The following is a 16,162-nucleotide window of genomic DNA, read 5'->3' as shown; positions in this document are numbered from 1 at the left end:
AACCCGCTTACCTTTGAATGTTATGTACAGTCAGCTTTGCTACGTTTGTTAATTACCATAGTCTTATTTGAGTAACTGTTTCCTCCCTTAATGTTTGCTCTCTTGCAGTCACTCTTCCTTTATTTGATCCTGCAGGGGTATATTGCAGCATAATTATTTCCATGGTAACAGGCTGTAATTCCATAAACAGAAGATTGAGTTTGTTATATGATCAGGAAGCAGCTGGAGAGCTATGAAGGCTGATTTTTTAGCAATGCTGAGATCCCGCAACCCTTATTGATATGTTAATGTAAATCAGCTTAACGTCTTTCTCCCTCTGCAAATCCTTCTTTAAATAGAAAGGCACGCAACCCAGTGTTGAAATTGGAGGGTGTGTAAACTGAAATGTTGGGGGGATGCTTAAGCAGTTCTGAATTTTTCCCCATTTACTTGTTTGAAGAATTGAAGTGACGGGGGCTCTTGAATGGATTCTTGAGAGGGGTTCATGGTCCTATGACTATTAACAGGGGCAGACCATAGAATTAATTATAGAAGATCTTCAATTTATTGTCAGATTATGTTATTTTCATTTCTTTCATTATTACCACCTAATTATTCTACATGTATATTAATGGATTTATGGCAGTTAATGTTTGGAAAAGTGCATTCTGTCCTTTGAACAGTCTCTCGGAAACGTACACAGTAATTTCCTAGGTTTTCTCCTTAGAAAGAAGTGAAATTGTGTGTTTGTGTTTGTAGTAAAAACAAACAAACAAAAACAACCACAACCCCCAAACCTTATACTGGGTAAGCTCAAGGAACTGAGAACAGCCTAAAGTTCACGTTCTCATTTTCATCCTAATCAGTGTGCTTCTAACGCATGTCCTGCAACTAATGAAGCTCTGGATGGAACCTGATCTACACTGCAGAATATCAGACTTCAAGCTTCTACTTTAAAGAAGCCATACAAATTGTGCTCGGAAAGCCACGGGTAAAATCTCATGTAAAACACAATGTGCTTAGACCAAAGTATAGCAGATATCTAAACTCCAAAAGAACAAAAAAACCCAAACCCAACCCTACAAACACACCAAACTCCACAAGCTACAGTTTATCTCTGAATGACAAAAGTAGATCAGGCTGACCAGCTTGATGTCAGCAGTGAATGCTCATGCAGCCTGTTTCAAATGCAGAATAAGTTTCAGGAGCCTTTTTCTATCGCAGAGAGAGAGAAAAGAAAAGGAATGTTTTTTAAAGAGAGAGTTAAAGGATATTTGTATGACTACAAAACCTTCCAGGGAGCGAGGAAGGAGAGTCAATTGTTATTGCAGAGATCTCTAGCTTCCAAGTAGAACTATGGTGGGAAGTCCAACCTCAGAGAAACAAGACTGTTCATGGAAATAGCAGACTCTTTTGAGAAAGTTAAAGCAGACTTGGAATGCTATTCCATCTTTCTGAGATTATAAATCAACGATCTTCTAATTTTCTGAATTTACATTTGACGCAGCCTGTAATATTCCCCATGACAGAAAAGCAGTCAGGGTTACTTGGAGCTCTCTCATTTTGCTGGACTAAGCAGGCAAACAGTGACTAAGTGGCAGCACAGCTGGGAGACTTGACACCAAATCAGGCCTCTAATGGTCCTTGGAGTAGTTCCCTTGTAAGCACTGGAGATGGATCACAAATGGGAATAGTCAGGGATGCTCAAACTGCTAAAGCAATGACGAACAGGCTTGGAGGAAGGAAGCTGACTCCAGTAGTATTCCATTTGCTCTGATTACTGTTATTTTTGAAGCACTTTTAATTAGAAACATGCGTGATAATGAAGCCAGATATAACCCAAAACCATCACTAAAAAAACCACCAAACAAACCCAACAAAAAACCCACCAACCAAACAAAAAACCCCACCAAACCCAAACAACAACCCCCACAATCCCCAAACCCAATCTGTGGTTCTGCTCCTCTGTCCTGATGAGCGGAGGCAAGAAAAGGCCCAGTTCTCCTTTCCGTAACTCCATTCGTTTTAAGCCTTAGTCACAATGTGGAAGCCTGAAGTGATTGGAATTGTAGCCTGTTTTAGCCTGAGCATTGCCTGTAGCCAGGATTCCGCCTCCCGTGCACCTTCAGAAGCTGCGTTCTCTCCCTCCCAAGGTGGCTGGCAGCGTTGGGGCTTTCTGGCAGCGCTCAGCTGTGGCAGCAGTGACACCCTGCCCACGCCAGGGATGTCCTGGGGGCAGCACAAAGGCCAAGAGCAGCCTGTGGTGCCAAATGATTCATGGTTGCACTCCAGCACTCTCTGAGTGTGTATGAAATTAGTTGCGCTCCTAGTAAAGACTAATAATTATTTTAGGCCCTATTGATCTCTAGGACATTGTTTTATACTTTCATTGCTGTTATAGAATTGACTGCATAAATACCAACAAATAGAAAACATGACTTGGTATTATTTTTGGTTGTGTACGTTTATAGATGCAAATTTGTGTTGTCACTAGGATCCCTTTGTGCTGCAAATTTGTGGTACCTGATTTTACATTTGGCTCGAGTAAGGAGCAATATCCAATTTACTGGTCTCAAAAAGGTATAGATATATGTTTAGGGGAACTCCATGGGAGATACTAATTCACGACGAAGGTGAAAAGAACTGCAGGAATTAATGTTGCCTTCTTGTGGTGCTACAGAGTTGTTTTAGACAAAAAACCTGGTAGAATACTACAGCTGATAAATCGTTGGTCTGAAGAGTAGAGATGGAAAAGACTTGGTAAATTATTCAGTACGTTTTCCTGATAAAGCAGTATTTGTTTCTAAACCACTTTCATTTCTACTATCTGAACCAGACTAATTTTGATGTCCACTACTTCCTAATGGTAATTATTTGCAGCCTGCCACAGGCTCTCCAGGAGAAGTACTTTTGCGGTCAAGGCACAAAACTGGAACTCGAGAGATTTAATTTTTATTTCCTGACTCTGCATTAGGCTTTGTGACTGGCCTGAGAAGCTTGCTTCTGAACAGGAAACATGACGTTTCCTTGCCTCTTTCTCACCTAGATTTCAAATTTGTTTAGTCAGGACCTGTCTCTTCCTTTTAGACTTAGTTGAATTTTTCTGTTTGGTTGGTTGGTTTTTTTCCTATTTGGAAATAAAGTGTGTTAACAAAATATCTTATTTTGCAGAAAAATGTAATACTTGAGAGGTATCTTAAAGCAGAAATTATTTTATTATAATCAGCCCTCTGCAAAGCAGATAACACTAGTTTCCTAAAAATATTAAGGAAAATAATTTTCTGTACTTTCAGCTCAGATCTTGCAATTGGTTCTACAGTTTAAAAGTGCAAGCCCAGTATCGTTAGCCCTGACATTGACCACTCTGAACCCGACTCTGCCGGCTGCAAAGGCTTTTTGTATGGCAGAAATTCTGTTTTTACAGTGTCAGATTTTCTCCCTGAGCTGCTTATTTCCTTTCCTGCATGCTCATTTTTTGATGTTATTCTGTGCTAAGAAACTACCGTGTTTTATGGTCAGATTGTATAGTAAAACCCCCATCTCCAACTTTATGGGAGTGTAGGTTCAAGGGAAGATTTGCATGGGAATCATTTCTTCAAGTAAGATAGAAAGGGTGCTGGATGTGAAAAAGACGTTCTCTTGTTCTAAAGAAAAACCTGAATAAAGGCATATGTGCTCAATTCCAGTTGTTTTAAAATTGCACATGTGGAGGTCTGTCTGTTTAATGCTGAAGCTTAAAATTGCCTGGTTGTTTGATACTGCTGTTATCTTTCAACTTGAACTATGGATGTGTATACAGTAGTATACTGTACTGTATAGTAGTTAGTGCTGAACCAACAATATGTTATACCAATGTTTTCAAAAGAGTTTATACATCTACTGTCTAAGCTTTAGAAGAGAGATCCATTGTTTTAAAAGGAAGAGAGAGAACAATTTCTCAAGACATGTCTACAAATCAACTATTTGTTTTACGGGTCTGGGTAGTATGGGTAAGTTGTGCCTCTGAGAAACATATTAATAACTCTTTGGCACAAAAAGCCTGTAAAGAAGCAAAGATAAAATTTATCTGCTTGCCTGAAAAGTTTTTTTAAAATTCTCTTTACAAGGGGGTAAGCCCATAAATGAGCAGAAGTAGTGAAGTTGTCTCAGAACACTAGAAGTACGTGGTATCAACCAGTTATGATACAAATAAATTAACACGAGGCATGTTGTTTGCAATGTTTTCTTTTAAGTACTAAATAAAGGAGAACAATTAGGATATCTAGATTCCTCGCAGGAAAGGGGACATGGGCCACTTTTAAAACAAAAGCTGCATTGGTAATGTGGGATCGGTACTCCTGGGAAATCATCCCATACTCCTCAAGATACTTTATCATGAAATGCAGTAGGTGAAAACCTTGTGGACAAATACTGATATGGCCAGTCCGTTCTCAGCAGACGGTGTTCAAAGGCTGCGTCCAAAAAATACGATGGAAATGTTGTGCTGACAGGAACACAGAAATGCGCAGAATAGGAACCACAATAAAATATATTCACATTTATAACCTGAGACATAATGTGATAGACTGTGAAAGAGCAAATGCTTTTGGGCGTTATTGAAGGAAAACCTTATTAGCTTAAATTTCCACCCCCACTTTAAGTCAGTACCGTTAGGCCAACACTGGGTATTCGTACAAATCACATTTTCAAATTCGATATAGAATATTAGCTTTCATTGCGAGATCTGATATGTTAGTTGCCTTCCGTTCAGATTGTCAACACTTGCGAGTGTGGGCTGACACTGGCCCTGCCTGCTGTCAACAGCCCCGCTTCCTTCCCTCCTGCAGTTTTCTCTCTTCGGTCTGGGATGTCAAAAACACTTTATTGATTGTGCATCGGGAAACTTAATCTGGTTAAATGGATACTCCTACTGCAGAACAAGAGGTAGTTGAAGGTGAGAGTAGCAAAGCAGATGCTAGTAGAGAAAGACAGGAAGCGAAGACTGACTGTTCAAGTAGGACCAGGTTTCTTTTGACTCTTATGGGAGCATCAGAGAAAAACTACCTAGAAGAATGGCAAACTGTCCATTTCTTTACGTTTTCAAATGAGACAGGATACCTTTTAGAAACTATGTGGCCACACACAATTTACTAACCTCAGTAGATGAAATCTAGTGGACTGTAATATAAGGGAAGCAAGATGAAATGCTGAGCCTTTGTGGCCTTTTAGTCTGTGTTCTTTAACATACATCCATTGTCTACCCTGGCAATGGTCTTTGTGGTGGAATCTCCTTTTGTGAAGAACAGTTTCAACAAATTTGCAAGAAATAAAACCAAAATGGATGCATGAGAGGTGTCTCTATCAGTTTCTTAGTATGAACCTCTAAAACGCATAAAATACCTGTGAGTTATATGTATAAAAGCAGAAGGAAAAGACCAAAACGTATTAAATCAGGTAGTGTATGTGACTATGAAGATGTATTCAGATAGGATCTAAGCTAGTGTCGTCAGCAGGATGCTGTAGTTGATTCTTGGACATGAAGGTTCACCAAAAGTAGTCTATTTTGTGAGATGAGAAGAGCATGCAGGCTTTTTTAGGGTTTTTAAAAACGCTCTGTCAACACAGTAACCATAGATTTTTGCATGGTGTCTTTCATGAAAACTGAGCCAGAAACTTAATCCCTTTCAACTGCTTACCTGACCAGAAAAGCTCCTGCAGTGCTGAGCGGTGTGCTCTGATTATGCAGGCTTTCTCAAACTCCTCCTTCACGCAGTGGGAGCACAAAATTCCTGGATTTTTTGCAGGTGTTTCGATGAAGTGTCTGTATGCTCGACACTTGGCATTCTCCATGTGCTGAAGCAGTGCTGAAGCATAATGTCATTGGTTGCTGTTGTCACTCCATCTCTTTTTCCATTCTCTTTGTTCATCCCTTGCTGAGTAAAGCAAGAAAATACACTTATAAAAATTCAAAAGGGATCATAATACCTAGATTCTGGGAAATGCATGTCAGAATTAATAATTCCTTATTTTTGTGGGACAGTGAGTCTTTAAAGATTGTGTGATCTGGAGTGTACAAACCCTTTTTTCCCCCAGCATGGTAGATTGATCAAATCTGAAGATTTCATCCAACTTCTTGGTAACGTTTTGTTCTGAATTGTGAATTGCAAGCTTAATGGTTCTAAATTTCAGATTTCTCATCTTTTCATCTATATTTACTTAAGAATTTGACCCAGTATTTATAATATTTGTTTCTTCTTGGTGGCTGTTGCAGGTAATGGCAAACACGTGCAGTGGCTACGCGGGAAGGATGGTGAGGTCTGGGTCTGGGTTATGGGAGAAGCCCCAGGTGACAAGCCGTATGAACAGATATCAGAGGAGCTAATAGCTGAGCGAGCCAGGCAACAAGCACAGAAGGAGGCAGAAGAACTATGGTGAGGATTTAAGAATCTGAATTCAGGGTCCACTTGACATAATGGGAAACATGGCCTTGTAGAAAGGTGACAGGTAATGGTGGGTGAAATTGGTAAGTATGTTTTGTGAACATTTGCTTTCACTTGTTTTGGCAATTTTTCAGCACATGAAAAATGTAATTTTATTTTTATTGAATACTGAAGAACAAAACCCCTCTTTCACAAAAAAAAAAGTGAAGCAAACGTTTTTCTTTTGGGGAATTTTTCTAAATCATCGACCAGTTTCTAAATAAATAAAAATGAAACAATCTGGTTGTGAGATGATTGAATTAAGAATGTTTGTTGTATCACACATCTATGCCCACAGTGGAGATGTGGTGCATAAAATCCTTTTTGAAATTGGTTTCATTTGCATATTGCTTGTATTAGTTCTTATCCCAGCAGTTCAGAAACTGATTACACAAGTGCCATGCTGGTGTTTCCAGCAGGGCCTCTTCCAGCTTTGGGAGAGATTCAAAAGTGTTTTGATGCTTGATATTGTTGGGAAGTAGGCCACCTGCCTCCTGCACTTCCTTTTGTAGTGCAGCACTGAAAAGCGACAGTTTAAATATCAGATTATTCTATGTTATTCCTTTTCATATGAGAGTCTTCTTGCTTATAGTGATTGCATACTTAAGCGGGGATTAAGAGGTCCAACCTGTGCTCTGCGTTCCTTTTACATCGTCAGTACTGGTAAACGATCTAGTGCGAGAATTTGGCAGACATTTGCATTGATATTTGAGAGACAATAAATTCCCGATCATGCTTTGCTAGACTGAGAGAAAAATCTATTTTTTCAGCCAGGGAAGGAAAAATATAGGGTATGACTCAGAGACATCCAAGAAATACTTCTCTAATTTAGAAGGTGCTATTTTAATTAGTCATTTATCAAAAATTGAAAATGTCTGTTTTCCGGATAGTTTTGTCAAATCTGATTTGTGGTAGGTCTCTTGTTAAATACATTTTAATTCTTTCCTTATGTATTTCCATGAAGTCTTATGCTAATTATTTGTTGCAACCAGTGAGCAAGTATTGATCCTCGATTTAAAAAAAAAAATAATCAGCATCTTAAATGAATCTTATTTTCAAATTCTTTTCTGAAGGAGACAAAAGGAGGCTGAAATTACAAAGAAATTCCGGGATGCTATGGCTCAAGAAAAAGCGAGAATAGTGGCAGAAAAATGGAAAATAGAAATAGAAGATCGGAAAGCTGCCAAATTGGAGGAGGAAAAAATTCAGGAGGAACTGAAGGTTTGCATAGAATGATTTAGCTTTTTAAATAGTGTTTTTATATAGATTCAAAGTTCTTGTCACCTTCAGTGCATGTTTATTAATAAGCTTTAAAACCCAGAATTGTAATTTTTTGTCCTGGAATATACAAATAGCTACATGGTGTTCACCAGAACAGCTGGGTGAGTGATGTGAAAAAATTACATATCTCATTCAAAAGTGTCAGGACAATCAAACCGGTTATTCAGCTCACACATTTACAGAATTGTTCAGTCAGCTGTGCTGAGTGAATCATACTGGGGGGAAAAATGTACAATTGTCAAATGTCTCATTTTAAGTTTGCTTGAACATATTTTGTGTATTTCAGAGGAGTTGTTCACATTTTTAACTTGACAATTCTGTCACTACTTTCTTTAAGATAACAAGGGGTGGATCCTTCTCCTACTCAACATATGGGAAAAGTCCAGTTGGCTTTGCTGGGAGAAGTTAATTTGCCTGATTTTTATTAACTTCGTCATGTATTTTCTATGAGCTCACCTATAATATTTTAATGCTTGCTTGCAAGAATATTTTTTCACATTTTTTTGTTGAAAATAACAATTTGAAAACTAAACAGGAAAAGAAGACCTCTGTCTACCTTTCTCATATTACTTTATAAAGTTAAAAACTTGTTTAGAAATGAGAAAACAAAATATAATTGATTTAGTGTGCAGGAAAGTTATCACAGTCTTCTGAGTCTGGGGTGTGCACTCTGGGGCTGCACAAGATTGGTGAGGCTGGGCTTCCATGGAGAAAGCCTGTAGCAAAGTATGACTTCTAGGAGATCTACATCCAGTAACGTCTGTCTGTGCGCCTCTCCCCTGCGGACAGCTTGCTATGTCATTTCCCCCCATCCTGGGACGGTGATTAAAGGTGTAGAAAGTGGAGATAGACTCCCGCCTTGTCCCTCTGTGATGGGAGGAATGCTGAAAACCTCAGTGTTAAATTTATGCAGTTTGATTACAAGCTGGAGTCAGCAAGTTACTTGTCATTCTATAAACAGTGGGACTGGGATTTGCGGGTGGTTATGTAGCACAAAGCAAGCGCAGTTCCTGTGGCCTCCTCTGCACAAAGTTGCTGATTTACCTTTGCACAATTAATTTGAATTCGTAGGAGAGAACAGGGCCTTTGAAATTTGGTGTCAACGAGTAATGAAACTATACCTTTCAAGTGTATTTGTTAATGTATGAATAATGAGCAGAGCGACTAATTAAACACTGTTTCCTCTGCTTTTCAGAAAGCAAAGCTCTCATGAACAAAGACTGATACAGGCCTGTTCGCTTATACCTCTGTGGTTGATTTACAGTGCACTTGATGGGGTCAGTGTCCACAAGCTCATTATTGTTCTTCTGTTTCAAATAGACTTTTTCAAAAAGCAAAGTGAGCAACTTGTGAGACTCTTAGTGGCAAGCAGTAATCATTTTCTATTAAGGAAAACTAGTCTTTCAGTTGATACAGTTTAAAAGGAATGGCACCAAATTCTGCTCGTTTCCACGTTGATGGAAAGGTAATGTCACAGTGATCTGTGTTCCCACTGTTTCTCGGGAAGTGAGCAGGTATCCTCCATCCAACCGTGTGCTTGCTAGGAGCAAGAATCGCACTGCTGTAAATGGGATGAGTATTTGGTTCAGTTTCTACTTTGAATTTCAAATACTAAGCTTTGGCCAGGATTTCTTTGGCCCTATTAATAAAGTTGCCAATATCTTTATTTTATCAAAGAAACAGAAACCCTTATTTTTCCCTACGGTTTCCTTTAAATCAAGCATTTGAAGAGAATATTTGCAAAAAAAATAAATAAATGGACTAAAATTTTTAAGACAAGACCCAGCAGAAATTAACATTTTGGCTTCAAGAATGAGTTTGGAAAGAAGACATTATGTGGTGGTTATTTTTTAAACACCCTTTTATTGAGTGTGCTCCTGGCATTCGGTGATTAATACAACCTAGTCTAATTACACTTCCAGCCCTGGGTCTTCAGTTAGGTCTATAGTTTGAGATTTGTCAGGAGGGATGTGGACTAACATAGGGTTCCACCAGCAGAGACCCAAATGCAGGATCGATCCCTGGTACTATTACACCACACCTTTGCTACTCAGAAAAGCAGCTTATCTATTACTTGGTCTTGAAAGAGCAGATCTCATACATAGTGCTGTAGAACTACTTAAAAACGGTAAAGGCATTTCAAAGGCAAGTAAATCTCACAACTTAATATGGGGGAGTTGTTAACTTCTGTCCAGTGGCTTATTTAAGCTCGCTTGGCTTTCCTTCTCCTTCCCATTTTACCCTTTTTATAACTACTCTTGTGCAGTGGAGGAGGTACATGAAACATTTACAGGCTGAAATAGTGAAAAGGTACCTAGACAGGAAAATAGAAAAGTTATGTTTCTGGCATCTACCTCCAACTACAAAAAGTGAATAGAACTAAGGCATCGAGAAAAAGACGAATTAATGAATCTACTCATGTATGACTGCAATCATTGAAATCATGAGGAAATATACCTTTCATAAATGATTCAGGGTGTGGAATGAGATGCAGATCAGTTCGCAAGCCCACTTTAACAGGTTTAAAATATTTAATGCATTGGTAATCATCCTTCTGTGATGATGGCCAGACTGTGTTTAAAGTGGTCTCCAAACTGGGGTATGAAAAGTTCAGTCTTTGCTAATGCTTCATCCTCATGAAGCGTTTTGACTCGGGAGATTGAAACGCTGTGCTTTTGCTGATGTATTTAATTTCTAACCATATTGTATCACAAACACTCCTTTTTAAAACACTTTTATTCCTCTTGACCTATCATGGGACTTTAGGGCTGTCTGCACTAGATAAATGATATCTCACATATCAAAGTGAACGATGATCCCTGCTTCCTTTTCCAGCACTATTAGAAAAGTATTGCTTTCCTTGGTGTTTCTTAAGCAGAAATGCCTTTAATTTATGAAGCGAGAATATAAATGTTGACTGCTCTATTTTTGCAGTTTAAGGACAGCTATTGCAAAGGACAAATAAGAGAGCCAATTACTATCATTAATCTTTTTGCTAATTCACAAAGGCTATGAGATCATAGGCATAATTTCCTATTCTTATCAGTTGTTGTCATTAAGAGTCATGAACAATGTGAGAGCTAGGGCAAATTAAAGGTATGAGTGTCAGCCAGCCAGGGGTGGCTGGTATCCTTCAGCTACATTTAGAAAGAACAGAGAGATATTCTCTCAGCTTCCTCTTCATGTGGTCTGCATAAAGCAAGAGAACGTTAGTAGTAAAGTACTATCTGTAGGACAACATCAGATACCTGCCAAATTTAATAATATAAGCACAGTTGACAATAAAGCTAAATTGCTTCTTAAAAATTCCTTGGGAGGTGAAATGTGTGTTAACCAAAAGCTGCATATAAACTTCTATTGGCATTATTTTTCTTCATAAAAAAATATTTAGTGGGAGTTTTAATGGCAGTGGCGCTTAAGGAGAAATAATCCTTATTCTCTTGATAGGCAACAGGACAGTAACAGTGCATTATTATTTCCTTCCACAATTTTTTTTCTTTTTTTGGATGCAAGTTGATGACCTTTAATTCCAGTTGGGATTGTGGTCAGTGAAGTGAGCTTTTTTGAAGACGTGGATCCAAGAGTTTCTATGTCCTGGCTGTTTCTGTTCTCATCAAAGACAACAGGTTTACAATCAACCTTCAGAGAGGAACAGGATAATTAGTGCTTCAGTTCAGGAAGTCTCTAATAAAGACAACTTATGCGTAATAGAAGGGACACACTTCAGTCCCATTGACTTGGATGGGCTTTCAACACACATCTGAGTGCTTTACTGTGCCCAAAAGTGCTGTGGACCTGATTCTTCAGACAATTGCTGCCACGTGTGGAGTTTAGGAATACAGTAAAATGTCACCATTGCCACTTACAGTACTGTGGGCTCCTTATGATAGAACAGTAAGTGTTCTGTCCTGATCTCAAAAACCCTCTTGTCTCCAAGTAAACATCCAGCGCTTGAGTGGGCTGGTTATGTTTAAGTGCAGATAAGTTGTAAGTTCAGCTCTGTGCATTGCTGTGCCAAGAAATCATTGAACTCTTTCCCAAGGACAGCATATTTAGAGTCCAGGAATATGACAACAGCTTCTTGATGGGGCTTGACACCCAGTTCATTCTGAAAATGCCTCAGTTGGGTCCATTCAATCACAATTACAATAATTCAGTAATGCTTAGTTTTGTTTTCTCTTGTGCGACCTCAGTTCAGAAATTCTTTTTTTCTATAGAGCTGTCTCTTTAACAGTGAGGCAGCTGTTAGTTTCTCCTGGGAATGTGGTCTTCAGGGTTTTCTATCCTACTTGTGAGGAACTGTGACATTAATTTTAAAGAAAAATCTTTTCCCCAGTGACATCAGTAATGACATCTGCTGGATCACTAGTGAAAACTATCGAAGCTCTTACATTTTCCATGGGTAAATGGGAAAATCTGAGCCATTAATAAGGATAGTTTACATATCAGGAATTCAAGCTGTGAAGCGTCCCTAAGATCCAGAGACAAACTCTTAGTAGGTTGTCACTGGATCTATGGCAAGTTACCCAAGCAGAGTCTGCTCCAGCACATGCAGTACATCTCCCAATCAGGAATGGGCCTTAGCTTTGTCTTCTGTCTCATCTAAAAGAGGGTCTTTGTGAACCAGAGAGTGTTTTTACCTCCCTACACGAGCTGTGTGTGAACAGCGTGTCCTGGGGCATATCCGTGATGGAGACATAACTTCTTCTACATAAAGCATGACTCCATTTTGTATATTTGTCTCTGTGCAAATACCTGCACAGTGAAGTGATGCAAACCCTCTGTTCCTTTTGAGACACCGGTAGTAGAGAAGAAAATAATGTCTCTGCAAACACTTTATTTTCTGAGGCAGGTGAGGGAATTTTTTCAGAAAAAGGTTGGTAAGGAGTTGGACGTATTTCTGCTGATACTCACTCACAGCTCTGTTGGAAACTGTCAGGTGGGTTTGTGGAGAACGCCGGTCTCTGGATTCATCCTGCTGTGTCAGCCTTGCTGACAACAGGCTGTCCTGGAGCCGGGGACCCTGGGGTTTCCACATTCCCTTCTTCACAGCAGGGAGTCCTAAGGGCTCAGGTCTGAAGAGGAGCTGTGCTCTCATCTCTGTGGCAGGCAGCCGGAATGTCTGCCATGGCGCAGGGATGATTGCTGAGGGGTCTCAGGAGATTCGGAGCAGCTGTAAGGAGCTGACTAGCTGCAGCTCTCGGGGGCTGCCAAGACTCTTCCTGCCAGCCCGAAGCATTGAGGGAATACCGGGCATCCCATGCTTCGGAGGGGGCTGTTGTAACAAATATGTCTTGTAGGTTTTGCCCTGAGCAGGATGGCAGTCATTCAGCTGCCCTGCATTCTATAAAACTCCCCAGAGAGACCCCAGGAGCCATGGCAGCCAGAAACTCAGTTTTCCATTGTTAAAAAAAAAAAAAAAAAAAAATTGCTGTATTTTGGCTTTTCCTCAGTGCATTTTTAAAAAAATCTTTCTGCGGCAAAAAATAAATGCTGACCTAATCTCCTCTCATCTGCATTGGACTGATACATTAGAAGCTAACCATTGCTAATATTGAACATTATTCAGAGCTGGCTGTAGTAAAGCTAGTGATGCACACAATTACAGTAACAAGTAACAAGTTTGTGGTAAATGCTGAACTGCCAGAGGCTAGATAAGATCATTTAGCATGTTCAAATTCTCCCGTGGAGTTAAAACTGGAGAAGATTACTGCTGCCTATTGAATTGCCAGTGAGATTCGTCGCAGCAGGTTAGTATTTCCTGGCAATTTGCAACCACGTACTGAATTGTCACCTCCTTAACTATACTGGAAGAGCTGACAGGGTAACGGCACACGATACGACCTCTCACAACTTGTAATCAACAAGATTATTATAGCTCTTCACTCTTAGCTCTGGTGTGCAGAGTTGGGTTCACAGGGAGAAGCAGATAAACTGGTTGCTCTATTCTTCCAGTGGAGTAAATGTGAAAAGTTCAACTGCTGTTCATTTTAAATATAAACACACACATTTTACTCATACTTGACAAACCGATGAGTTTTCTTTCCTGCGTCATACTAACAAGGGTTGTTTCTCCTCGCGCACCTTTAAGGAGTTGCACAATATACTTGCACATGCATTCATGGGCTAATTTGAATAAATAAAATTCAAAATTTTATTTAAAATTTTGCTTCCCTTAAAAAGGAAAATGAGATGAAAAAGTTTTCGGAATTCAGAATCAAGTATCAGCATTTGAGGCTTTTGTTGTTCTTATTATTTCTTCTTTGATGTAAATCTCCTTCTCACTAAAAAAAAAAAAAAAGTAGAATTTTCTTAGTAGGCATTACTGCTTTCCATTGAGAACTCAAACTCCACCTGAATTCTGATTTGTTGTTTTTTTGATTTGTTTTTTTTGGACACCTTCATGTTTTTACTACAAATGCTTCAACTGTAGCTATATTAAAAAAACAAAACTTGTGACAAAACTCATGTGTGATTCAGGGATTACCCCTGTGTCTGTCCATCTTCCTGAAAAGATAGCCTAGATATATTGGATTTTTTAGGCAGTGAAGCTAAGTAAATAAATATTCTCCTTATAAGAATAAAGAATAGCTGATTGCATACTTTTTCCAAGAAGAGAATAAAGCCATTTACTAGCAACTGATATATAGAATCCTTAATTCTATGGGATATGTAAAAATATAATTTATTTTTTTAATTTATTTTTTTTTTATTCTGAAGAAGCTCCTGGGCTTTGAAATCAGTGCTTCCTAAAAGCATTGCCTTTTCAAAAATAATGAACTGCCCACTCAGCTAATCTTTTTAGGACTCGGGAGATAACAATGGGAGGATGAATTTAGAAATAATCAAATATACTAGCATTAAAATATAAAAAATTGATTGAAGAACAAAACTAGGCTTTTCTTTCTCAGAAATAATAAGATCAGCCTAATTTATTGTACATCATGTGTGTTATGGAACTATTATTCTCTACACAGGTACATCACTATTAATACCCAATATTTCATGTCTTTTGATTTGTTGTATTATCAAGAAGCCAGATCCTCTGCTGGTGTAAACTGGGGGAGCTCAGCTATGCTAAATGGTGAAATGTTGTTTTATGTTACTTAGGGAAATGGAAAAGTGGTTGCGCTCTTTCAAAGGGTGGAGACTTGCATTTGTTTCATTTTCCCACTCTGAAGATGGCGTTGCTTGTCACTGCTAAATTGCTTACTTCTTTTCAGTCTTTTTGAATTGTCAGTGGACAAAAGCATTTAGAGCCGTGTCAGCTGGCTGACTATTCCAAAGTAAACCAACCCTGTGACGCTCAAGACACCTGTCCTTGTTTATTCACACTTGGATTTACACTGTTATTTCCATATTCATGCAAATATAACACGTCATTCTTCCTTAAACATGCTGTTGTGATCCACGACCAGAACAATCAAAGAGTCCAGACTTCTCCTGCTGCTTCTGGCCCTCACTGAACTTCTAGAGGTTGCAAACAGCAATACTGTTTGCTTTGGAAAGCTGTCTTCTGAAAAGAATTAGAGTTTTCTTCCTTTAATGCCAGATTTCTGGTTAACAACAGATAACTTCTGCAGAGCTAGAGAGAACTGGGGGCGGGGGACGGAAGAGAGAAAAATAAGCCTTTCCTTCCCTATGGTGGACAAAAGATTTTTTGCTGTTTCCTAGACAGAAATTCCAGATACCTGTTTCACAATTGGGAAAACGTGTATGCATCCCTCTTAGGGGCATTAAACAATAACATTGTTTGGATGTTCATATTACTATATTTGTGCTGCTTTTGGTATTTGTGCCCTAGCAGGTGGTAAGACAGGACAGACAACTTCTGGATGAGTACTTTTCCAATGTATTATAAAACACAAACTATTTACTGTAGGAAAGTGTTAATCAATTATTATAGACTTTTACTAAATTAATGTAACTTTTTGATGGTTCAACCCATTTCAGCCTAAAAAGACAGTGAATTATAACAAACATTTGTATATAGTGTGAATTTTCCTATAAGTAGCATCTTCAAACACTGAACAGGAACAATCTACGTGTAAAAAAATTAGGTATGCAAGTTACTTCTTGCAGGATTATGAGTAACATCATGAAAGCTGTTTTGCATCTCCTGAACCCGCAGACTGAGTTTAGGAGAATAATAGAATTCAGGTTTTAGTGCCATTTTTTAAATCTTTCCACTCATATTTGTAGTATTTATTAAAAAAGACCGTGGATTGTTTTGGTCATGCTGTGAATCCTGCTGTGACAAAAGTTTGTTTTCAAACTTAGAAAATATGCCCTTCCACAAAGTTCACAGTGCACAAATATGGTATAATAAAAAGGAAGGTAAATATGTTTGATTCCCCTTTGAGAGCAGGAGCACAATCCCATCTGAACATAATTTTCAGAATTTACTTCATACCATGTCTTAAAAAAAAAGAAATTACCGGTAC

General features: G+C 38.7%; 1 protein-coding gene across 2 annotated transcripts in view; it reads left to right on the top strand.

The window, feature by feature from the left end:
* The window catches only part of SH2D4B (SH2 domain containing 4B), a 113,587-nt gene that overhangs the window by 53,617 nt on the left and 43,808 nt on the right, over positions 1 to 16,162 (top strand). For both annotated transcript variants that reach the window (XM_054205588.1, XM_054205587.1), the window contains exons 2-3: positions 6,230 to 6,389; positions 7,511 to 7,658. In XM_054205588.1, the coding sequence (XP_054061563.1) occupies positions 6,289 to 6,389; positions 7,511 to 7,658 (249 nt within the window). In that variant the 5' untranslated portion in view covers positions 6,230 to 6,288. The remainder of the gene's footprint in view (positions 1 to 6,229; positions 6,390 to 7,510; positions 7,659 to 16,162) is intronic.

This window comes from Rissa tridactyla, chromosome 6, assembly GCF_028500815.1.
Source record: "Rissa tridactyla isolate bRisTri1 chromosome 6, bRisTri1.patW.cur.20221130, whole genome shotgun sequence".
Taxonomy (NCBI): domain Eukaryota; kingdom Metazoa; phylum Chordata; class Aves; order Charadriiformes; family Laridae; genus Rissa; species Rissa tridactyla.
The sequence above is the reverse complement of the archived record's forward strand: the minus strand, read 5'-3'. Positions and strand labels throughout refer to the sequence as shown.